The sequence below is a fragment of the Felis catus genome, chromosome A1 (assembly GCF_018350175.1).
Source record: "Felis catus isolate Fca126 chromosome A1, F.catus_Fca126_mat1.0, whole genome shotgun sequence".
In the NCBI taxonomy this organism is placed as follows: Eukaryota; Metazoa; Chordata; class Mammalia; order Carnivora; family Felidae; genus Felis; species Felis catus.
The window spans coordinates 205,975,801-206,002,571 of NC_058368.1; the positions used below are offsets into that span (position 1 = coordinate 205,975,801).

At 38.2% G+C, this 26,771-nt stretch overlaps 1 protein-coding gene across 1 annotated transcript in view; it reads left to right on the forward strand.

Moving 5' to 3' along the window:
• Positions 1–1,840: 1,840 nt before the first annotated feature.
• Positions 1,841–26,771, forward strand: part of C6 (complement C6) — a 65,260-nt gene continuing 40,329 nt past the window's right edge. The window contains 6 exon segments of the mRNA XM_019811437.3: positions 1,841–2,006; positions 7,033–7,194; positions 8,629–8,785; positions 10,219–10,363; positions 14,662–14,800; positions 21,415–21,553. Of these exon segments, the coding sequence (XP_019666996.3) occupies positions 7,052–7,194; positions 8,629–8,785; positions 10,219–10,363; positions 14,662–14,800; positions 21,415–21,553 (723 nt within the window). The 5' untranslated portion in view covers positions 1,841–2,006; positions 7,033–7,051.

Below are 26,771 nucleotides of genomic sequence, written 5' to 3' on the forward strand. Positions count from 1 at the left end.
AAACCAGAAGGTGCAGTGAGAACACAGGGATGCTGAAATTCACTATTGAAATTCACTGCTTAACCAACCACAAGACATCACATTACACAAGTCAGATGTAACATCAAATGCTAGGGAGACCCTGCTAGTGAGAAACGCTCCTAAGCTGCTGCTAAGAGTGTAAATGTGTAGAGTTTTCCCAAAGAGCAACCTGGGTGCTTTTAGGAATTTTCTCACTAATTCACAATGAAAATTACCTTGTGCTTATAGTTGAAGGGAGTCAAAGTGAACAAAAGTAGGCTCTGAGAGAGTGTATAAGAAAAATGTGGTTGGGGCGCCTGGGTGGCGCAGTCGGTTAAGCGTCCGACTTCAGCCAGGTCACGATCTCGCGGTCCGGGAGTTCGAGACCCGTGTCAGGCTCTGGGCTGATGGCTCAGAGCCTGGAGTCTGTTTCCGATTCTGTGTCTCCTTCTCTCTCTGCCCCTCCCCCGTTCATGCTCTGTCTCCCTCTGTCCCAAAAATAAGTAACGTTGGGAAAAAAAATTAAAAAAAAAAAAGAAAAATGTGGTTGATATAATGAATGTCTATGCTCCAACAAATTTACCTTGAATAAGGCTCAGAAGCATAATGGTGAATGAAGAAAGTAAGAAACCAAATAAAACATTTAGCAAATGTAAATTACAAAAATATACGTGGAAAAATGAGACTGTATTTTTGAAGGATACACATATATCTAAATAATCCTATGTAAGAACAGGCATCAAATACATTAACACATGTAACTAATCTAGGAAAAGAAATGAAACAAGATCCTTGGGAGAAAATAGTGAAATAAATAAAAGAAGATCTTGCACAGACCAGTAATGATATGGCTCTATAAACTGTGGAATGTGATCTATTCTGTACATTTGAGTCTTTAAAAAATATGTGATGTCACTTACAAAATTATAAAGTTATATATGTACACATATTCCTGTGCATGTGTATACTTACAAAGAGAGAGGCACACACACATATACATATAATATGACTGGGAGTATTTACTCCAAGTATTGGAGTAAATACTGGTTATTAAAAATGATTTTGTCTGGTTATTAAAAATGATTTTAATTTTCCTCTTCACATTTTTCCATATTTTCTAAATCTTCCTCAACAAATATTCTATAATCAGAAAAAAATAAGAATCAATACGTATTTTAATTATCTGGACACATTCCTAAAGGGAAGACAATTTTAAGCAATGTATTCTAAAGGGGTTTTCAAAAATGGAGTCAGAGATTTTTTTTTTCTGTTACAATATCCCTTGAGTGGGAAAATCCCTGAAAATTCAGGACCCTGTGTAATATCTCACACAGAGTTTCAGTATTACTGCTGAAGTAATCATTTGCAAAGTCCAGAGTTTCCACAGTGTGTTTATTTTGACAACACGTTAGATCTCCGGGTTAGGACCTTATGTTAGCTAGCAATAGGAGGGAGGAAGCTTGTTTGGATTATCATATAACCCCTTTTTGTTTTGAGAAAGTCCCTATTATTTTTTCAGCCATTTGCAGATAAGCTCTCTGGACACCACAGACTCTGTTTACAGGTGAGTGATATAATGATTTCATTTGTAATCTTAATATTTCAGAGTTATGGATCATGTTTCCAACAAACATACCCTTTCATGCGTGAAAATACATAACTCAGATTATAACCACTTATTTGCCTTTCTACCTAGCTTAAATCTCAAAAGAACTAAAAGATCATGTCTCTTAAAGAACTTCCAGAGAACTACCTTGTTGAGATCAAGTTTTTTCTATGAGTTACACTAGAGTTAAAAGTAAAGCAAACATACCCTTTAGTCAAAAGATGAGTCATACTCCTGGACACCCCAGCCTATCCTAGCAATGGTACATATCATTTTTTGAGCCTCTGGGGAATGCACAGAAGAACAAAATATGAAATAAAGAGATTCAAGAAATTTACAAGGAGATGGAAAGGAAGAACCTGCAGCTGGGGGCAAACTAGAACATCCTTTGAACTGTCGGGTAAGATATGCTGAACTGCCTTACAGATAGATCGTTCATGTGAGGCGTGTACATCAGAAGGTGACAGGTCAGAATAAGATGGACTTCACTCTACACTAGAATTCTCTAAATGCTCACAAAGCTGTCTTCAATGGTTCAGTGGGATCACTGACTTTTAGAGTACAAGGGAGGTGGCAATTATAAGAAACTAGAGAATTGGTACTCTCCCACCATGGCACCACAGAAGATTTTTTCTATTTTCCTCTATTCACTGAACATTCTTTTGTTCCATGTCTCTATGAAAATGGTATGGTAATGGGTAAAATGCCCACATATAATTTTAGATGTTTCAAAATGCCCAGAGATGTTGGAAATTCATAAATAAGGAAACATTTGATATTTTATGCTGGGCCATGGTAATAACAAAATTAGAGAAATAATTATCTTTATTTGAATGAAAATTAATCCTTTTAACATGAAACAATTTTTCCTCATAACAATAAAATGTTATCAAATGAGAAGATACCAGTTAGTTCTTTTATTAGCATCTCCTCAAATCAGAAGCTTTGACATTACTGTCTTAATTTATAGCATTTTCCAAATTGCCTCAGAACAGTTATACCCAGAGAAGAGATCAGAATAATTTTATAAGGATTCTGTTCTTGCGGTTTTTGATATTAGTTGGAATAAAGTCCATCTTTGCCTTTCAAGCTTTTGGAAGTTGAAACAGATACTTTCTGCTGAGAACTGAGAACTGGTAGTCTCTTGTAATTCAACTTCCCCCAATCATCTACATGTTAATTCAACAAAATGCTTTAAAATTTTGTTTTCTCTGCAATTGAAGGAACTATTCTGGAAGAAAACCATTTCTTCAAAATGTATGAGAGAAGTAAATAAATAAACAACAACAACAAAACCCTTTTCTGTTTAGGCTTCCTTGTTGATGCAGTTCCTATATGAGAAGATCCCAGTTTGGGTGTGAGAGGGTAGAGTGGTGGTCAGTCTAGTGGTTGGTTAACAGGGAAACTTCACATTCTTTAGGAGTCTAAGCTCTCAAGGACCCTGAAGCCAGTGAAAAAATACCCAATCTGGAGTTTGGGTCTGATGTTTAAGACTCATTCTATTCTGTCTAATCATAAGCTAAATTCTGTCTGGACACTCTTTGTCCCAATGTCCTATGGTTCCGGGCTGCCCAGGAAAACTAAGAAAGATAGGTGACAACCCGGGAACCAAAATCAGCAGGCAAGTGTAGCAACCTTTAATTTTTGCGATTCAAATAGCCTAGGGCAGTAGTCGCTTATAGATAAGTAGCAGCTTATCTATGAGTTACATTTAAAAAGCTTGGATGAAAAGCATAGGAAGAATGTTCAGTTTCTGTCTACCTTCCCCAGACAGTGATAATGTATTCTGTTCTTTGTGTCTCACTCAATGCTGAGCAGTACACAATGGATACTCCAATGTATGTCAATTCCATTTTAAATTGAAGGACATTCTGTCACGTGTCAATAGTTTTGGTTGCTTTTATGGTAGCTTTTTTCTCTGAGCTTGTAGGGGAGTTCAAAAATCTCACTGGTTTATTAAGAAGAAGTGCTCTAATATTTGAGCATATTGAAGAAATAATTATTACATCTGATCCCAAACTCTTAGTTTGAATGAAGATTAACAAAATGATGAACCCATTTTTTTTTGGCCGAAGTATCCTCTTATCACAACTAAGAAATGTAAGATATTAAAATATATTAAAAAATACATTAAAAATACATAAAAGTACATAAAAAATACATTAAAATATAATCAGAAACTTACCCTCTGAAACATTTGAGGTGGCCATATTTCAGTAGGGCAATTTGGCAATACTTATTAATATTTTAAATTTCACATGATTTGACTAAGTCACCTACTGCTAGGAACACACCCATTGGTCCCATGCATATACTACAAAAGTATATATACTAAGATACAATATGAAGGTGTTTATGGCAGTGTAGGTGTAAACTAAATGCCTAAAATTAGGATAATAGTTAAATCCAATGTAATACACCCATATTGGTATAAAACTATGCAACCATTAAAAAGATGAAGTAGATATGCATCTATCAATATAGAAAGATAGTCAAAGTGTATTATGAAGTGAAAACAGCAAAGTACAGAGTAATATACATCACATGTCCTATTCATGTGCATATATTTAAAGAACATGCATATGTATATGTGTAAGGTAATGTACAGAAGAATTTTCCTTCCATTGGATACCTATAAAAAGATAAAACAGTGATTATGTGTGGGGACTGATTCTGGCTACAGGTAAAAGAGAAATCTGGCCTTGTATTTTTCTTTCTTGCCTGTTTAAAAATTTCAAATATAAGCACGTGTTGTTTTTATTTTTTGAAAGTCAGCAGAAATTTTCTGGTTGATTATATTATAAACCATCTTAATTTTCTTCTTCATACATTTTGATACAATTTAAAATTTTTTAAATGTTTCTTTATATCAGAGACAGAGAGAGAGAGAGAGAGAGAGAGAGAGAATGAGCGGGGGAGGAGCAGAGAGAGGGAGACACAGAATCTGAAGCAGGCTTCAGGCTCCGAGCTGTCAGCATAGAGCCTGACATGGGGCTTGAACTCTCAAACTGAGAGATCATGACCTGAGCTGAAGTCAGACTCTTAACCGACTGAGCCACCCAGGCACCTCACATTTTGATACAATTCAGAACTTAATAAATGTTATCAGATAAATAAGAGGTGGACTAACCAAATAAATTACAAGTGCTTTAAAAGAAATTCGAATGTCAAAAGGTGTAATTTTTTATTTCAGTGAACTGTTATAACAAACTAGAGGTAAAGCAGTTATGCTACAAACCATCACTCGTGAAAACAATGGAAGACAATTAGACAAGCTCATTTCTAAAATCTATCAAATATCCTTAATTTGACAGAAAATTTAAGAACAGTTATTACAAAATGGCTGTAATTATGGACTCACATTATTATATTCCTATTTCATAAGAACCAATTTCTAAACTGTTTCCCAGACTCCATTCAAAAATATTTACTCATTATATGCTATGCTTGCTCTCATTCTTCTTAATGCTGAAATGAATAAAACAGACAAAAGAGATCAACCACCATGCTGTTTGCATTCTAAGGAAGAAGGAAAGGGGCACCTGGGTGGCTCAGTTGGTTAAGCAGCCAACTGTTGATTTTGCCTCAGGTCATGATCTCACAGTTCATGAGTTCGAGCCCTCCATCGGGCACTGACAGAACTGAGCCTGCTTGAGATTCTCTCTCTCTCTCTTTCAGCCCCTCCTCTATTCACTCACCCTCTTTTTCTCTCAAAATAAATAAATAAACATTTTAAAAAAGAAGAAGGAAAAGGGGAAGAGGAGATATTTATTTAAACTTCAGTAATTTATGTATCAGGAGGGGATGTATAACAAAGAAAAACAAAGCAGTGAAGGAGGGTGGGAAACACTGGTGGAAAATTGCAATTTCAAATAAAATGTTCAGAGATCTGGTTTTATTTGTAGGATGAAAAGTAACTAAAGTCATATTTTTAATTTTTTTTGAATATGAATAGCCTTATTTAATATCAAAACGTATTTTTGGTCTTCACATGATCCTCGCTTCTACTTAAGAGCCCCTAATTTTGAAAAATGCATAAACAATAGCTATAATTAAATTTGTTGCACTCTTAAATGTTATTACTTACTTTTTTTTGAAAAAGCTAATTTTTATTGAGTGATGATTCCATGCCAAGGATTGTCCTAAGCACTTTACATGAATTTTCTTACTGAACTCTAGCAAAAACCTTATGAACAAGGGAGAGTATTATTGCTGTTTTACAGATGACGAAACTGAGACACAGAGAAATTAGGTGAATGCCATTTTACCTCTTTAAATGAAAGTTAGAGCAGCATTTTCTATATATACTTAATCATGTTGCATGTTTTGTGAGAGATACTAAGATCAACACAGCTAGGGGCGCCTGGGTGATTCAGTCAGTTGGACGTCCAACTTCAGCTCAGGTCATGATCTCCCAGTTCATGGGTTCGAGCCCCGCATCAGGCTCTGTGCCAAGAGCTCAGAGCCTGGAGCCTGCTTGGGATTCTGTGTCTCCCTCTCTCTGCCCCTTCCTCGCTCGTGCTCTCTCTCTCTCAAAAATAAATAAACATTTTTTTTCAAAAGAGAAAAAAAATCAAATAACAACACTGGGAGCAGAAGTGGTTTTGCAAATTCCTTTCAATAGCTCACAGATCGTCAAGGCTCCACAGCACACAGAGGGGAACCACTGGTCAAAGTTTTCTCTGGCATTCAGTTACATCTGGAAAAACCCTCTTGTGGCCCGGGTGGTAGAGTTCAAAGCAACTAGATGTTCCAGTTACACAATCATTAATGTGATTAGAAGTTCAGTGAAAGGGTGCACCTCATCCAAGAATGAGGAGTCTTCGGCTCTTAGTTGCCATGTAGTCTCAACATTATTGTACCTCCTTAAGCCTCAGTTCATTATCCAGGAAATGAGGGGGTTTAACCTGGAGATTTCAAAGATCCATTTCAGCTCTAACTTCTGTGACTCCATAGGTAGAGACAGTTAAACATTGAACTCTCTTTATCAGGTTTCTAGGATACCAAGAAATTAGAGCTTCCAGAAAAATGCTCCAAACTCCTCCCCCAGTCCGGAAGAGTATGAAAACTTGCCACGTAATTGAGGGTACTGCCCACACAAAATTCCATTTTGGAATGAAGTGTAATACAAATGTATATACTGCAACACTTTGTCTTATAGCCTGTCACTAACAGCTCAGAGAAACTTACTAGTACTGGGAGTTGTAACTATGGGAATATCCACTCTAAAAATATAAGTAGGATCTTAAAAAAGAAAGTAGGATTCGTAGTCATGAGCACGGGGATTTATAGGTGTAAACTTGCGTTAAGGGGGGCGGGGAGGCGCAAATAATTTCTAAGATCATAGCTGAGTCTGTAACTGAGAGTGACTTGTAAAGTTTTACCCCCAACAACTGTTTGATATGTATTTTATCATTCCCCTTCAGGGCTTAGAGGTTTCAAGGCATGGCCAGACACTCCATCTTGTATTTCATCCTCCTGAGTGCTCTGATTGACAAGTGCCAACCCTGTTTCTGTGATCATTACCCATGGAGTCAGTGGTCCAGCTGCTCAAAAACCTGCAATTCTGGAACCCAGAGCAGACAGAGGTGGGTTCGAGCTATGAAGATTGACTTTGTGCCATGGGAAACCTCACAGACAGACTTAGCAATATCAAAAGTGCCACACCCAGCAATGAGGAAGAAAAAAAGTATATCTCAAAGTAAGAAATCATGGGATTCGATTTGGATGGAATTTGAGGTCTTTTCCACATACGGTTGAAAGGAAGTCTGCATTTGTTCTCTCCATAAAATCAAGGAGCTTCGAAGAAATTTAATTAAGAATGTGTGCAATATTTTCTGTTGACTATTTAACTTGCTAAGAATCTCTACTCAAGCCTTTTTTCAATCAGTGTATAGCTCCACTTGCCTACAGTTAGTGAGTTAATTATAGAGAATTTTCTACTCATTAAACTGAGTCTAACAGGACCTCAATTGAGCAGCGCTATTAGCTATTAGCTTGATTGTCAGCAAGTAGAAGAAGGCAGGAAAACCGTGTTTAATTGAAAACATTTAATAATTCAGTGTTCTCACCGATTCAGACTACTTAGCCCCCACAGTTTCTTTAAAACTGTTCAATGTTTCTGTTCCATGAAGATGCTCACATGACTAGGGAAGAAAGGTATATATTTAATGTGCTTTAATCATTATAGGTTTTTAGAGACCTATTTTACAAAACTCTTTTTACATGCGCAGTGTGAGTCTCATTAAAATCACCAGCTGACTCCCCCAATAAACCATCCACTAAGTAGGTTAAAGCTTTAATAGTCCTTCACTCAAGAGTCCCTCAGTAGCTCTCCACTGGCTACCAAATAAAGCACAACAATACACCCGGCTCTTCTCCACCAGCACCACCCGGGCCCATCCACCAACTCCTCCATGGATGCTTCCTGTTCTTCCACCTGTAATCTTGGCATGTGCCTTTCCCCCCCGCATACCCTGCCCTTTGATGCCTGGAGGCGTCTCATGAATTTTTCAAAATTTATCTCTCCTATTATTTTTCTCTTTGGATCTTTGGCCTCACAGCACTCTGACTCTGTCTCAATCATTATACTTATTACACTGTGTTGTCATAATGTAAGGAATTTGCAGAAACTTTCTTCTTTCTTTTCTTTCCTATCCAGTCCCTTCAGAGACTTCCATGAGGGCCAGCTTCCTGGATGTGTTTCCTATGCAGTCACACAGGACCACACTGAGAAGGGCTCCATGCTTGGCTTAATGCTCTGCCGTCGCTGTCTCAAAATTCCTAATAATGTTTTAACAAGAGGCCCCTCATTTTCATTTTGCACTGGGCCCCAAAAATTATGTATCCAGTCCTGAATGCCGTTAAGTGGTAAGAACTGCACGGATGCCAACCTGCCTGACTTTCCAAAACAATTTCTTTCCTTTTATTCATCGTGGTCAATGCTCAGTGGTATTTTTCTTATGGGGATGGAACCACAGTGAATATACTCATTCTAAGCAGATCTTTTCTCACTATTACAGAAAAATCGTAGTTGATCAGTACTATCTGGATAACTTTTGTGACCAGCTTTGCACTAAGCTGGAGACTAGAGAATGTAACCTGCAACGTTGTCCCATCAACTGCCTTCTGGGAGATTATGGACCATGGTCAGCCTGTGACCCTTGTGTCGAAAAACAGGTAGGTGACCCATGGGCATCTTCAGGAAATCTGAATCACAATAAAAGATTTGGATGACCTGACAGGATCAACAATCACAGAAATGCTCAATTTCCTCAGTTTCTGAAAATACACCATTCCAGCTTCCATTGAGGGAAAATTCCATTTAGCAATCTTTCAAAGGAAATTCTGCCCCCAGTATTGATATTATTCTTATTGAGCTCTGGATTCCACTGCCTGTTCCCTCTGAGAGCTCAGAAAGCAAAAGCAGGTGCTAGAAAATGGAGATTTCAGTCCAAAATTTAAAATCAGACAAATGAGGGACATTAGATACACCCACGTGGCTCCATCGGTTAAGCATCTGACTCTTGATTTCAGTTCAGGTCATGATCCCAGGGTCATGGGATCAAGCCCCAAGTCAGGCTCTATGCTGAGCATGGAGACTGGAGCCTACTTAAGATTCTCTCTCTCTCTCTCTCTCTCTCTCTCTCTCTCTCTCTCTCTCTCCCTGTCTTGCACATGAATTCTCTCTCTCTCTCTTAAAAAAAAATGAGAGACATTAATCAAAAGACTGACTCCTGGCCCTGCTTCTAATTTCCCTCTCCCCATGGGAAAGTCCCTCCATTTGTTTATTGTTTCCAGCTGCAGTATTTACTCACTTCAGCTCATTCCTGTAAGGGCATTGGCCCACAGAAACCCCAATCAGAGTGGGTGCTCAGCAGTCACACATTTGGGAAGAAAAAGGAACTCATTTGTGGAGCACCCACTGTCTGAGGGAAACTGTTCTAGGCCCTTATATCACCTTGTTCACACATGAGAGTGTGCTTTCCTACCCATTTTACAGATGAGGAAGTTAGAGCTCATTAGGAAATAAGTAATTTTCCCAAGAATATGCCTCTGATGAGTAGAGACACTATATTTTGAAGCTGAATTTTTCTGACTTCAAAGTCAGTACTTTTTGATCTTGTCATGTGTCTATCCTTCCCTGACTCCCTGTTTTATTACTCACCATTTAAAATCCTTTAAAATGTGGAGAATATGTCAACCTTGTTTTCCATGTTGACTTCCTTATGCAAAAAACAAAAACAAAGACAAAAACCCCAAATCCCTTCACATTGATCACTTCACACTACCTTTGAGATATAAAGATGCTATTGTTACTCCCTGGAAGATTTACTGCATGTGAGACACTCAGTAAATATCTGTGCATTTGATTTTGATATAATTTATTCTCATATGGTTTCAGAGTAAGAAGTCTTAGAAATCTTTGGTCCTGCTTTCCCATTTTACAGTTTGGAAAACTGAGGCCCAGAGAGGTGATGACTTTTCTAAGGGCATGCAATAATGGAACTGGAATATTCATTACTTAATTTAGGAAACATCACTAGAGGAAGAATATATATAGGCTATGACCCTGACTCAGAGTTCCTCACCTTTTTCTCCTTTCCTTTCAGTTTAGGGTTAGATCCATCTTGCGCCCCAGTCAGTTTGGAGGACAACCATGTACTGAGCCCCTGGTGACTTTCCAACCATGCATTCCATCTAAGCTCTGCAAAATTGAAGAGGTTGACTGCAAGAATAAATTCCGCTGTGACAGTGGTAATGTACTATAAAAAAGGTTCAGTCTCCACTAAAAATGACTTGACTAAATAGTTATTCCAATTGACTACCAGTAAAAGCCATGATAGAGAAGTCTAACCATATTTTAAGTATGGCAAGACAGGGGAGTTATGGTACCAATTGCCAAGCTATTCATGTATGAAATTATAGCTTTCAAGTTATAATCACTTTGACCATGTGCATGATCCATTTACTCTTCAAGTACTGATGCCCAGGTCCCTACACTGTGATAAAGCAGGATGAAGAGAGGAGGAGGAAAAGGAAGAGAAAGTAGATACTTGTAAAACTCAGCTATTAATAAGCACAAATCCATAATCAGAATAAGCAGCTGAAACGAATTACAGATATAAAAGATCTTCAATATAGTTTATTAAGATAAGAATATTAAGATATATCAGGGGGATGACTACAGATGATGTGACAGATTTTCTTGGGTGGTCCACTGAAAGGCTCCAAAGGTAATTCCAAAAGGAAGATTGAAAATGATTTAAATAGTGGCAACACTCCCATCAAGTCCATTACTCATTCAGATATTTCAGTTTCATTAGATTAGATTTCAAATCTTGAATATATTACTTAATCATATGTATCCTCAATAATTAACAGCTCTTCAACACCACCATTTTGAACACTTTAAATCTGATTTCTGTGAACTTTTTCAGTTAAGGTCCAGACAGTAAATATTTTAGGCTTTTTGACCATACATTTTTTGTTGCAACTACTCAACTCTGACATTGTAGCATAAAGCTGCCATAGACCACATATAAACAAATGGTCATGGCTGTGTTCCAATCAAATTTTATTTACAAAAACAGGCAGCAGGTGAGTTTTAGCCCGTCAGCCATAGTTCACTCACCTCTTATCTAAATAGTCAATTTGACATAAAAATTGGAATTCAGGTGAATAAAACCCATATAATTTTTGTGTACTCTGGTACACAATGACAAGTAAAGTATTTATAACTTAAAGAGCAGATTTCAAATTCCACAGAAAATTGACCCAGACCTTAGATCTAACATTCTCCTCCTCTTGCTCCTTGCTTACTGCCTTCAGCTTTGCTGGCCTCTTCAAAAGTTGGACAAGAATGCTGGCATCAGGATTTTTCTTCTGTGCCATACCCCCCCCCCCCCCCCCGCCAAAACCTGGGATATGAGGATGGCACATGGGTAGGAAGACACACTTCACGGCTACATGCATAAGGTCATGTCACTAGTTGACAAAAGAGGGAATATGGAAAAAATCTTGATGGCAATGACTGAGCAGAATACAGACTTAGGAATTAAATCCAGAATATTAAGATAAAGATTTAGAACTGAGGTGCAACTATTCGAAGCTTGAAGGGTAGTTTTGGAACAAATTACCGGAAAGAACTCCTTTCTTTAATGGATGTTAAATCTATGAAATTTACTACAAAAGGGCTTTGTTTAGGTCAAAATATTCACAAGTTTGACAAGGCTTTAGATACATCCATGAGCCACCTATTCATAATAAGTGATTTCAGGAAAGCTAGTGGGGTAAGGACAGGTGATCTCTAGTTCATCAACAGTACACCCACAGCAAATGATAAAAATGGACTATTAACATGCACGTGCCATGTTTGGTAAGCTGCTCCTACCCTGAGCTCTCTTAGTAACCCCTGAGCTGCTGTCCAGATGCCTTCACCAGGAATCCCTAGATCTTCCCATGATCCAGCCACTAAGTAGCTAATCCCTGGCACAGATGTGCTTGGCATCCATTTTGATTGGGTGGTACCATGGCCTATTGGTTGTTAAATATTCCACCGAAGATTATATACCACTTTGCTCTTCTAAAACCATATGCTAATGCCACTCTCAAAGAGAATAAAAGATTAGATGGACCATTATTCGACTCAATAGGATGTTTGGCCTTCAATTAACAAAGAACTGTTTATTCTAAAGAGAGTTTCCCCATAAGAGGCTCCTAAAAACTGAGAACAAACTGAGGGTTTATGGGGGGAGGGAGGGAGGGGTGGGTGGGTGATGGATACTGAGGAGGGCACCTGTTGGGATGAGCACTGGGTGTTGTATGGAAACCAATTTGACAATAAATTTCATAATAAAAAAATGAAAATAAAAAAGAATAGCTAAATTAAAAAAATAATAAAAAATAAAAAATACTTTTAATAAAAAAATAAACATTTAAATAAAAATAAATTAATTAAAAAAAATAGAGTTTCCCTCTTCCCTTTCTTCTCTCATGATTGCTGTTCAGAGTTCTCCAAGACTAAATGTATGATTTCAATGCATACATGGATCTTTGAGAATTACCCATGAGGCTAATAATCCCCATGCACTATGCCAACTCCTCTGTCAAAATCCTAATTTTAAGCATAAACACTAGAGAATTTATAGCTCATTATGCATATAACATACCACTGCAGTAACACAAATCAGTTCAAGTAAATAGGAAAAATATGTACGGTTTCTAAATGATGCACAGCTCTAGGTGCAAGTTTATATACGCATGCATTGGCTAAAGCATGCTGACTTCTGCAGATCCTGCACTATATCAAACTGCCCTTCACCTTTCCCATTCCTTTCCTGGTATGAGATATATTTATGGCTCACAGTATCTCTCCCATTGTGCTTCCTATTCCATTGAGTCTCTGTGGCCTGGAACCATTCTCAGCTGTGTACTATCAGATCTATATCGCTGGTACCACCCACCCCTAAATATCACTCAAAAGATGTCCTCTTGCCTTCATCCCTACCCTTGCTAATAGTTCCTCTTCAATATCCCCAGAAGAACCAAATGGATAGGTTTTCTTATATTCAAACAGATCTAGTACCCTACTCACAAAGCTAGGCTAATGAGAACTATATCCTGCAGGTATATCCCTACCTCTACCTGATAAAATGGGATTTTCTTCTTTTACTGTAACCAAATCGAAAATTAGCTTTTGCTCAATTTCACTCAATTACAAGTGTGAAGCTCAAAACTTTTAAAAAATGTAATATTTGGGTTTTGTTTCCTTTGGACAAAGCATCTATATTTCAAACTAAATTATACATTCTGTTCTGCCCTGAAAAAAGCAAACAAACAAAACACCAGAGATGTGCTATTTTAAAAACAGAGTATCTTTCAGGTTATATCTTGGGATTCACAGAAATTCAATTTTCTCAAAGTATTCAGTCTTGTGTGACTATGGTGCTCATAACAATAATTGTTTCTAATCATAGTCCAGATACAATGCAAAATGTTGAATAATAAAGAAAGAGACTTAATTACTTTCATTTTTCTCTACCTTCTTAGTGAAGATTATTTACCGAAAGAGTTGAAACTAAGTGCTTTCTGGGTAACTCTCTAGTAATACAAAAATTAAATTCAACAGAATATCCAATTTCCCCAAAGCATTTCAGTTAGTCAAAATAGTCATGCATAGCTGCAGGAAGATGCCCCTCACAACTTAAAGTAATTAACCAGATCATCTTGAGTAAAACATTTAATTTAATCTTGTCATCAGTGAGACCTGTACATAATTGTACAGACGCCAGAATCCCCGATTCTATGCCAAAGGCTAAGGGACAGGAGAGGGGCTGTCATTGTACATAAGGCATTTCAATTTCTGTAATATATACATATACATGGAGTCCAAGGATCCTTATGATATTCGGCAAATTTTAAAAGGAAGATAACTATCTAAGTACATGGGGTTTGTACTATTTTGTAAATTCACTCACTTAATCTGCTACCTAACACTGTAGTACCTAGGCATTTAACTTGTTCAAAAACTGAGATATAATAAATTTTATGTTCTTGAACATAAGATTTAAAAAAAATCACGCAGCATGACTCTAATGTGTCTGGCTTCTCTCACTCAACGTAAAAATGTAGAGATACAGTGATATTATCATGTGTATATATTAAATTATAGGGTTTTTAAAAAATAAAAACAGTGACCTTGATTTTGTTCTGAATCAAAACAGAAGTCTGAACTTACTGTTGATTTTCTCCTACAGAACATGATCTCTACAGCAAGTTCACTGTAATGAGAATGGGATCCAGCACTACCTCCCTTATTTAAGACAATTAGCCCAATGGTGACTAAGTAATTCTAGGGTGACCCTGTAACCCTAAAAAAAAGGGAAAATAGCAGCTTAGCATCTATTTCCATATTTCCTAAATCTGTATCAAAAATAATGAAAACTTTCCCTCACAACTCTCCCTTGAAACTTAAAGCACTCACTCATTTAAGATCAATGGATATTTTCTCAAATAATCGTTTGTTGTTAATGTTGTTTGCTTTTCCTGACTAGGCCGCTGCATTGCCAACAGGTTACAGTGCAATGGAGAAAATGACTGTGGAGACAATTCGGATGAAAGGGATTGTGGAAGAGTAAAAGCACGGTGCCCACACAAGCAACCCATCCCCAGCGTACAGTTGATGGGCACTGGGTATGTAATGTCTTTTTATCATTTAAGGGAGTAAAGTCATCTCTGAATGAATGCTCTGGAAGTAGCAATGAAAACAATGAGAAACGAGAAACATGATTGTCCACCTTCTTCATCAACCTCTCACGACTCCTACCAGCCCTGTCTCCAATGCTTGGCTTCTGGCTCAGGCAGTATGTGGACATGGTCCTCACTCCTAGGGAGCAAAAGAATTTAGCGTTTTCACAATTAGTCTGTACCAGGCAATGCCACAGGCTCTTCATCAACATTGTTACCATTCTCATATATCCTTCAGACAGGTCTGGAGTGAATCAGGCAAACTGGTAGGATGCCAGCCATTCTGGAAAATACTAAGGTAGATTCCTGGGGCTAGGTCTTGAATGGGTGAGTAACCAATCAAAAATGCACAGTTTCCTCATCTGTATGTTGGATGACTACAAGCTGATTTGAAGTTCTGTCCTAAGAAGTACTAATTAGATAGGACACCTGGGTGGCTTAGTCAAGCATCCAACTTCGGCTCAGGTCATGATCTCACATGTGAGTTCAAGACCCAAATCAGGCTCTGTGCTAACAGCTCAGAGTTTGGAGCCCGCTTCAGATTCTGTGTCTCATTCTCTCTCTGCCCCTCCCCTACTTGTGCTCTGTCTCTCTCTGTCTCTCAAAAATAAATAAAAAAAAAAAAAGAAGAAGAAGTCCTAATTAGAGTTGATTTAAGTGAGAGTGTGTCAATACCATCTTATCGATGTGCAGAAATGGTTTTCTTCTTTTCCTATCCCTGGAAGAAAACCTTAGCCAAAAACTCCCACTGATAATGGAGAAAGAGGGTATCAGAAAAGTACGCTTGTGACTGTCTTGAAACTCAAAACACTCAGGAAGGAAAACCAGTCTGCAAGCATGAGAGGCAAGCCCCGAGTCAATAATGGGAGACAAAGTCAGAAGGAAAGGAGTGAGGTAAACATAAAAAAAGAAAGGTGATTTATAAAAACAAACAAACAAACAAACAATGGTAAGAAAAGAGGGTAAGAGGTGAACCGAACATGGCTAAGGCACCCAAACTTCCTCTCACGTGAACTATGTGATGCACTGATAGGTCAGGACAGTTTAAAGGCGGAATCAAACCTGCATAGTCACCTGTCCTACTTGCTCACCTTACAAACTAGGAAACTGAGACTCAGGAAGGTGAGATAAAATGCCCAAGTCTACCAGCTAGTAAATGCTGACACAAGAATTAAAATCCAGATTTCAAAACCCAGGTTATTCCCACCATTACATTCTGATTTAGGACAGTATCCACCTTAGAAATGAGAACATACTGGAAGAAATGTCAGTAGACTGGGCAAACCTCCTTCCAGTCTTTGAATAGTACTCAGCAATTCTAACATTCCTATTTTAGGTCATGAGGACATTGGAGGCTTGGCAAGGAATTCTAAATCCATTGGACCGAGCCAATGTCTCAGAATACTTTGGGAAATATAAGACAATGAAAACAGAACTAAACCTTAGTTGGAAGTATAAGGAAAATCAGTAAAGATAATCTCCTGTACTCTCTTTTTCCCATCAATTTTGGGCCAGAAAGCAAATAGTTTGCTATAGGCTTTTATTGCTTTGTATTAGACTCTTAAGTCTTCAGTTATGCAGCCAGACTTGTATAATATGAAACCTGGAGGCACCAAAGACAAATGGCAGTAGTTGCAAATACAACCTTATTTGAGTAGAATGAAAACCAGAAGCTAGTGAGCCAAATTCAAGGATAGAAGTAAAATGGGGAGCAACTACTAGCCTGGAAGTAAAGGGATCCAGGTTCTAGAGCTAGTTCTGCATTAACTCATTACATTGTAATGAAGTTATTGAATGTTTCTGGGTTGTTGTGTACATTGGATGACTACAAACTGGTTTGAGGTTCTGTCCTTAGAATTCCTAATTAGAGTTAATTTCAGTGAGAGTGTTTCAATAGCATTTTCTTATCAATGTATAAAAATGGTTTCCTTCTTTTCCTTTCCCTGGAAGAAAGCCACAGCCAAAAAGTCCCACTGATAATCACATTTTTTAATGTTCTGATTGATGAGGGGTGACATTACAAATTCACCTCTTGCTCAGTTGGTCTAGACTCTAGAGTTACAGATGGGGAGGACCACATGCTATGTGTACTTTGGCAAAAGGACCATGCGGCCCTCTGCCAACCAGAGCTGTTGTCCCAAGGTTTCTCAGAAATGAGCAAAACCTGCTGCTCGGGGACAGCCAGTCCTCTCCTCGCCTCTCCAGGGACTGAGAATTTTGAGAGCTGTTTACTGGAATCTCTTTCTAATCTGCTGGCCTTAGAATCTCTGCCCCCTCTCTAACACATTCCCACCCCAAAACAGTAGCCTCCTAGGTAGCCATACCTCTTCTTTTTAGGTTTGTTTGTCTGTTTGTTTATTTATTTATTTGAGAGAGAGAGACAGACAGATAGAGTGTGAGTGGGGGAGGGGCAGAGAGAGAGGAGGACACAGAATTCAAGCTCTGAGCTGTCAACACAGAGCCTGATGTGGGGCTCAAACCCATGAACCACAAGATCATGACCTGAACCAAAGTTGAACGCTTAACTGACTGAGCCACCCAGGCACCCCAGCCATACTTCTTTTGAAGTAGCATCTCCCCAAGAAAGAATTTAACAAGACATATCAACATTCCTACATTGCCAGCAGCAGTCACTAGGTATTAAACCTGAAGCAAGAATCAGGCAATAACAGCATACTATTTGTTTTTTCTTAGCCTCAGTCTAGGTACAAATGCATACACACACACACACACACACACACACACACACACACACACGTACACACATGCATATTTACATTATGTGTGTATATATAATTTTTAATTAAATTTTAAAAGTTACAAAATATGACACATAACGCCAAACTAGATAAAAACACTTTAAAAACTTAAAATATGAAAGAGTATGGTGTATTTGAAACACCAAAATATTTAAAGCCAATATTTAAAGCCAATATTTAAAGCCTCTGCAGAAGGAGGAGAATGAATGAAAGTGAAAATTGCTACATAGTTGAATTAACTCCTAAAAGATTCCTCAGGATGGCCCTCAGAGAACCACCTTCATCAAACTATCTTTGGGCTCTCTGCTGCCTTTATAGATTCCTAATGACCTGGAGCCATTTTTCTCAAGCCCTTTCTTGTTTGTGACAAATTCTTAAGTACATTGTATGAAACAGTGTAAGGTCTGATACCATCTGCTTAAAGATAGTGTCAAATCCCACAGGTTAATGGCTTGGTCCCACAAGACCACCCCCCTCAGATGCTAATCATAAGTTCTAATTGTCACCTATGATTCTGACACCTAGGAGGTTTTCGGGACTCCCTCCTCTTTGATTAATTTGCTAGAATGGCTCATGGAACTCAGTAAAACAATTTACTTACTATTGTTAAAAAACAAAATTCAACTGAGTAAGTGAAGATCTAATTGGCTTCATTCAATGATTCATGAATCAGACAGCATCCCGTCTAGCAGACAGGAGCTCTGAGGAGCTATACAAAATGGAAGACTTTTATGGGCAGAAGGAGATGGAGCAAGGAAGTTTTTGCAAAGAGTGGATCATTTCAGGCAAGGTCACTTTCCTATGAGGGAAGGCAGGGGTCAATCAGGCAGATCACTAGTGCTGACCAGGTAATTCCACATTGCTGGTTTAAGGCCACATTCCTAGGAAGGTAGTTGAGAACTGCAATAAGATTAGGCCTTCAGTCTTGGTTTGCTGACATGAAGCTTAGCCCAAGTGACTCCATTTTGTTGTTTCTTTTTTTTAACACTGTTTACAAGTTTATGATAAAAACGATATGAAAAACAATACAGATGAACCTCCATTTGGAAGAGATGAGTAAGGCAAGCAGCTTCCGTGCCCCCACCAGGGAGGCCACTCTCAAAGCACTTCCATGTGTACCAACTGAGAAGCAGTCTGAACCCCATACTTGTGAGATTTTTATGTAGGCATGATCCATCATTGACTCCATTTCCAGCCCCTCTCCCCTCTCAAGAGGCGGGAGATAAGGCTGGATATTCCAAGCTTCTAAAATGGCTTGGTCTTTCTGGTGACCAGCCCCTACTCAGGAGCCTACCAAAAGTCACCTCGTTACAACAAAGACACTCTTATCACCCAGGAAATTCTAGGGGATTTAGGAGCCCTGTGTCAGAAACTAGGATCAAAGACCAAATATTAGGGGGTGCCTGGGTGGCTCAGTTGGTTAAGCGTCCGACTTTGGCTCAGGTCATGATCTCACGGTCTGTGAGTTCAAGCCCTGCACCGGCTCTGTGCTGACAGCCCAGAGCCCGGGGCCTGCTTCTCTGCATCTCTCTCTCTCTCTCTCTCTCTCTCTCTGTCCTTCCTCTGCTTGCACTCTGTCTCTCTCTCAAAAATAAATAAACATTTAAAAAAAAAACAAAAAACAAATATTAGAACGAAAGATGCTCTCAGTGCTCTTATCACTTAGGAAGCCCCAGGAGCTAGGGGCACAGATCATTACATATATTTTTCTATTATCTCATCATATGTAATCCAGCATTATCAAACTTTTTGACACAAAACTTATTTTCACAGAATACATATTAATATCTATAAGAATTTATAAATACATTAGCATCTTCTTTTGGTAGTTCTATTTAATTGTTTTTTAATTCAAGTTAATTAACATACAGTGTGGCATTGGTTTCAGGAGTAGAACCCAGTGATGCATCTTTTACATATGACACCCAGTGCTCATCAACAGGTGCCCTAATTAATGCCCATCACCCATTCCCCCCACCCCATAAACCCTCAGTTTATTCTCTGTATTTAAGAGTCTCTTCCGGTTTGCCTCCTCTGTTTTTATCTTATTTTTCCTTCCCTTCTCCTATGTTCATCTGTTTTGTTTCTTAAATTCCACATATGAGTGAAATAATATATTTGTCTTTCTCTGACTGACTTATATTGACTAGCATAATACACTCTAGTTCCATCCACATTGTTGCAAATGGCAGGATTTCATTCTTTTTGATCGCCAACTAATACTCCATTGTATATATATACCACATCTGCTTTATCCATTCATCAGTTGATGGACATTTTGGCTCTTTCCATAATTTGGCCATTGTTGATAGTGCTGCTAGAAATATTAGAGTGCATGTGCCCCTTTGAATCAGCATTTTTGTATCCTTTGGGTAAATACCTAGTAGTGCAATTGCTGGGTTGTAGGGCAGTTCTATTTTTAGTGTTTTGAGGACACTCCATACTGTTTTCCACAGTGCCTACATGCATTTGTATTCTCACTAACAGTGCAAAAGGGTTCCCCTTTCTCCCCATCCTCACCAACATCTGTTGTTTCCTGAGTTGTTAATTTTAGCCACTCTGACAGGTGTGAAGTGTTATCTCATTGTGGTTTTGATTTGTATTTCTCTGATAATAAGTGATGTTGAGCCTCTTTTCATGTGTCTGGTAACCATCTGGATGTCTTCTTTGGCAAAGTGTCTCTTCATGTCTTCTACCCGTTTCTTCACCAAATTATTTGCTTTTTTAATGTTGAGTTTGAAAAGTTCTTTATAGATTTTGGATACTAACACTTTATCTGATATATCATTTGCAAATATCTTCTCTCATTCTGTCGGTTGCCTTTAGTTTTATTGATCGTTTCCTTCACTGTGCAGAACTTTTTTATCTTGATGAGGTCTGAATAGTTAATTTTTGTTTTTAGGAAATCCAGTGGCATCTTAGAGAAGTTTTTCATCTACCACAAAACAATTTCTTAAATTTCTATAATTTACTAAATACTTGATTTGTGCTAATATCCTTGAGTTCCCTCATTTGTAAAATAGGGGAAATAATTATATCTATATCTACATCACATGATTATCACAACTATTAAATAAATATAATAGTGACATTAAATATAGATCAAATAGTGCATGACATGTCTACTATATACATACAGATATACATACATACATATAATAAATATATATGTATATTTACATACACTATATATATTTACATATACTATATATATGTATATATATGTAAGTATACATATATAGTAAATACATGTGTAAAATATACATATAGTAAATACGTACATGGGAATAAATAAATGTAAGCATTTGCTGAATAAATTTTAAATATTATTACAGGTATTAAAAAACAATATTACAATTTTATTAAAATATTGTCATTAATGTTTAATTACTAGCTCTCTATAAGAATTCCTTTACTGTATCATACTGAAGGAAGTGAACTGAGAATGGCATTAATTATGTAATAATTTATTTTACAATCTGCTTCCAAAGTTTGCACCGGTTTTATAAGTCATAAAATAAAATAAACCTAATTTTTTTTTCATGCTAAAAGCCCAGAATAATTAAGTGAGTGGAATAGGGAGGAATCTAACTGAGCCAGAGGGGCTGAGTTTTGGCTTCCAGCAATTTCTGGATGCCTCACCATAAATGAAAAAAAAAAAAAAGGCGGGGGGGGGCTTTTCTTCAAGTCATTTGTCATGAGTCAAAAATGTCTAAGAAAGGAATTTCTTTCATATAAGCACAGTAAATTTTAAAGATTGCTCTACATGTATTGAATTCTTGAAAATTACTTTGTTTCCAGGTTTCATTTTCTAGCAGGAGAGCCCAGAGGAGAAGTCCTTGATAACTCTTTCACTGGAGGAATATGTAAAGCTGTCAAAAGCAGTAGAGCAAGTAATCCATACCGTGTTCCAGCCAATTTGGAAAATGTCAACTTTGAGGTATGACAGCCTATCATGGCGGCACCCCAGTGCCGATGGTGATGATAAGCAAAATTTCCAATGAAAAACTACTGATGAATGAAGGGACAGAATACAAAGGTAATGAACATTTTAAATCACCTATTATGGTTGATGTTTAATCCTTCCACAACTCAATGAGGTCAGTGTTATTATCATCAATTTACAGATGAGAAAACTAATGCAACTAATTTGCCCATAGGCAAACAGCCGGTAAGTAGTGGATTAGAGATTCAAGCCCAGGCTTCCCAAACTGCAGAGTCCATGCTTTCTCCAGTAAACATTTAGATGCACCATATCCCACACAGATACATAGTTTGCTTTATTCAGAATTTCCTCCCACCAAAGCTACTTCTCTCAGTTAACCACAACACTCAGACATGTAAGAGTGCTTGTCTTCTTAAAATATCAAGATGAAGCTAAGTGTAACAGGGGTAGTTCGTATCTTTCTTCCTATTTTACTAGTTGATTTGCTTTTCTGTTTTCCTAAGTGTAATGAGTGATATGCTACATACTCACAGAATCTAGCCCAGTGCCTTATACATAGGCCCTCTACATTTGTTGAACTAAACAGTCTATTTCTTAAAAAAAAAAAAAAAAGTGTAGGGGTGCCTGGGTGGCTCAGTTGGTTAAGTGTCTGACTCTTGGTTTTGGCTCAGGTAATGATCTCATGGCTTCATGAGTTCCAGCCCCACATTGGACTCTGTGCTGGCAGTGTGGAGCCTGCTTGGGATTCTCTCTCTCTCTCTCTCTCTCTCTCTCTCTCCCTCTCTCTCTCTGCCCCTCCCCTACTTGTGCTCTCTCTGTCTCTCTCAAAATAAATAAATAAACTTTTAAAAAAGGAGAAAAATTTTTTCAATTCATTTATTTTGAGAGAGAGAGAGAGAGCATGCACATGCGTGTGAGAGCAGAAGTGGGGGAGAGAGAGAGGGAGATTGGGAGTCTCAAGCAGGCTCCACACTGTCAGTACAAAACCCGATCGGGGGCTTGATCTCACAAACCATGAGATTATGACCTAAGCCGAAATCAACAGCCAGATGCTTAACCAACTGAACCATCCAGATACCTCATCAATAACCTATTTCTTTTAATTTATAATAAGAGCAGAGGAAAGATGTGATTTTAATGGTAACATCCATGCATACAAATTTGACATGTTTGAGAGAATTTCAGGGAGTCTAATGATTTCTGAGACTACTTTATGAATAGTGTGATTTCAGCAAAGAAAGTCATTCAATTCTTCCTTTAGAAAACCTTTTACATATAACAAATACCAGTAGTTTTCCAATTTGATCAGCTTAATTTAAAGCCATCTAATATATATTAGTGGGCATAGGAAATGTCCTTGGGGACTAACTGCCAAATTCAAATACCTTTTGGGAGACTGACCCCAAAAAGTCCAATCTCTGCCTACAGATAGAAGTGACATGGGTAACAAGTGACATGTGACCAGGTAAAGAAACTCCCCATTATCTCCCCACAGATCCAGAAGATGCTAATTCCAGGGGGTCCACCACCACCAAGGGAGGTGGAAAAGGTCTTGCTGGTATGATAAATAGGAAGTCAGAATAGATGCCGTTCCAAAGAAATAGTAATTCGGTCAATAATAACATTACTCTTAAGATGTATTGTATTGAGGGATGCTTGGGTGGCTCAGTTGATTAAGCATCCGACTCTTGGATTTGGCTCAGGTCATGATCTCACAGTTTTGTGAGTTCAAGCCCTGCATCAGGCTCTGTACCTCTGTCCCTCTCCTCTCTGCACCTACCCTACTTGCGCTGTCTCTATCTCTCCTCAAAATAAATAAATAAACTTTAAAAAAATGTATTGTATTGAATAGGCTTTAGAGACAGAGAGCTAAAACCCAAACGTTTACATATAATACTGTTACACTGAACCTAAACAATCAATCCATATGCTTACTTTTAAAATACAGTGATCCCTCCCACCCAATACTTAGGTATTCTCAGCAAGCATCTATTTCATGCACTTTTACAAGTAACATGTTAAACTCAGCTCATGAGATGAGGGCAAATTTGTTATCTAAACTTTTCATACTTGATAGTTTTGAAGGTGTTTGCTTGTACTGTCTTACTCAATTCCCGTAACAACCTTCCCAGAAAAGTAAAAGATTGTTTATATCCATCTTACTAATAGGAGATCAAAGTTAGATAACTTCCTCAGAGTTATGCAACAAGTAAATGGCACGGCTCTTAGTGCAGTGCTGCTGAAGCTAGATGAGCCCTTGACCATAACAGCAAGAAAGACATTAACAACTGTGCAATGCATGCCAGGTTTGTGTACCTTTCAAAACTACCATTTAAAAGGTATCACCTGTGAGGTTCATGAATGATGTACCAGAGCCAGCTCTTCCAGCTTAAAAGAGCCAATCCTTAAATTGTTGGGAACTTCGGAAGCCAATTGGTAAACATAGCCATGACTGAATATTAGATACATAATCTTACAATTAAATAAAAATATTAAAAGCATAGGTGATAATTACCCAAAATTTATCAATTCTCCATTATTTTGTTACATTTTACCATCGATGCTCTTGAGGTTACTTACATGTATTGAATCTATGTTACAAAAATGCTATATAATAATTTGCTGCTGTGCATCTCTTTCCGAGTTTGAGTTAAGGGGCATCACACAGGCAGCTGGGATCAGCTATGATAGGAAAACAAAAGGCAAGTGCTGTAGTAAATCACAGGTTTTCCCCTTGCCAGAGAGCTGGTTTTTAAACATTCACCAGCAGACCACTGGATCCACCCACATAACTTGGTAACCCAAGTCTGGATGGCTAGTTACATCGGGTAATACAGCCTGAAAATCCTCATCCAGAAAAAAATAGACTCATTTCATTGTCAATGTAGATCTAAAACTTGTCGAACTTCAAGAAGCTACCTGAGTTGATCTCTAACTATATGTTGTTGAGTCTTAGGTACTATTCAACTGCTGACAAAGGTCATGGTGATATTTCTTCAAACAAAAGTTTGGGAATAACCAGGGTCAAGGTCACAAGAGAGTGGTGGACTTTTCACTGGTCCCTGTATTACTTCGTTCATGCTGTTAGCAGATAGCTGTGCAAATGTAAGCTGTATCTTATTGAGAATAGAGGAGGAGAAATTCAGCAGGCATCTGACTTCCCTTCTCCCATAGTATTGGAGTTCATGAAGACAGGTGAAACAACAGGTTGGCTGGCACACAAAGAGGCTCGTGAAAGGAAGGGAAGGGAAAGCTTTGGCTAGGAAGTCAGAATAGAAGTCCATGGAAGAATTCTTCCCCTCAGGATCTCTCAGCTGCCAAGTGCAGAGCTCTGTCACCATAACATCCCTGCATCAGTCCGCAGAGTTGCACCACTTACTCAGGAATCCTCCTCTCTTTTTCTAGGCGGCGCTGTGTGCTAAGCATTTGCTGTCAACAGCAAACTGCAGAGTATGGTTACCGCTAGACTTTGATTCTTAACAATACACTGGCCTACCTAGACAGGCCCCTTGCTGCATCCCAAAGCCTAAAAATTTTCATAGCTCTGCAGTCCCTCAAATCCTCCCCAAATCCCATGTGAAATTCACAACTTCAGGTTCTGTCTCTGACCCTCATAGCACAGGAAGTCAGTTGCCACTGGTCTCCATTCCTCCAGTCCCTCTTATCTCCTTCTGCTCCTCCTTACAAACCCATCTCCTTTCTTCAAACACAAAAGTAAGTGTCAACACACATAAATTTCTAGGTCATCAGCCCACTGGATCCACAGTGAGGATGGATGGGCTCAGCGATGTATGTAATTATATGTAAATGAGGGGGTACCTGGGTGGCTCAGTCAGTTAAGCATTCGACTTCAGCTCAGGTCACGACCTCACGGTTTGTGAGTTTGAGCCCCGCATCAGGCTTTCTGCTATCAGCACAGAGCTTTCGATCCTCTGTCTCCCTCTCTCTCTGCCCCTCCTTCACTTGTTCTCTCTCTCTCTCTCTCTCTCTCTCTCTCTCTTTCTCGAAAATAAATAAACTTTAAAAAATATCTTTAAAAAATAATAATGTGTAAATGAAGATTAAAACCTTGTTCCCAGAGTTTGGTTAACATCTCTTCCTGGGAAAATCTATCCTTTCAAAAGTTGCCTTGGCTTTGCAAGTTCCCTTTCATGGAAGAGCATCCCCATCCTCTCTCCCTCTCTCCCCCTGTCACCCCCACATCTACTTGGTCAACAATTTCTGTGAACTTACTTCCTAAATATCTTTCAAATGCCCTACGTTCTCTCCACCCAACCGCCACCCCATGGACCTGGCCATTATCCTGTCTCACTTGACTTCCTCTAACAGTTTTTTACAACGGCTCTCCTTGCCTCCACTTTAGTTAACTATAGTTAACCTGATCTCTGCAAAAACACAGATGTCACAGTAACACTCCCAATTTTTCATTCATTCCATTAATAGTTTTAAAGAACCTATTATATGCAAAATCTTGCCTTTGCAAGTCAAGTCAAATACTTTCTCAGGGCATCCAAGGCCCAGCCCCAGGTTTCCAGTTCAGTCTAATTTTTCAGCCCTGCTCACCCATGGGTAGATTTTCTCTGAGCTGCTGCCCAGGATATCTGAGCCCCCTTCCTTACATGCAAATATCTTTTCCTTTAAGCAGATACATCTTTTTGTGTATAAGAGCTAATTCATTTGACAATAAATTTCATATTTAAAAAAAAAAGAGCTAATTCATAAAACAAAATATTTGTAGTCTGAGTTTTTTTAGAGAAATGGTAAAGAAATGTCAGCAGCTATATTTAAATAGAATTGTATCGCTTCATTGCTAACTGAAGAGCTTCATTTTGGGGCCCTTTAAAGGCTAACTTGCATGCCCTGTAGTATCTGAAAGTCACGTTGAACTTTTGTGTGAATCTTACTATTGAGCAAGATTCTTTTGCAACTGGGTTATTTTGTCTTTCCTCCACTAATCGTACAAGCTCTTTGATTGTGACATGTGGTTTCCTTCACAGTGCATTTTAATTTTGAATATTTTAAAACAAGAAATTTTTCCATTGCAAACCAGACAGGCATCTTTAACATAAAGTACTCTTCAATCAATTTATTTTGCAACTTTTTTTTTAAATTCATCCATCGTCCCTTTTTGCCAGCATAATCATAACAGGGATTTAACTTGTACTGGGAAAATACCCTGCTCCACTCCTACTTCAAGTCAAGTCCCACTGGC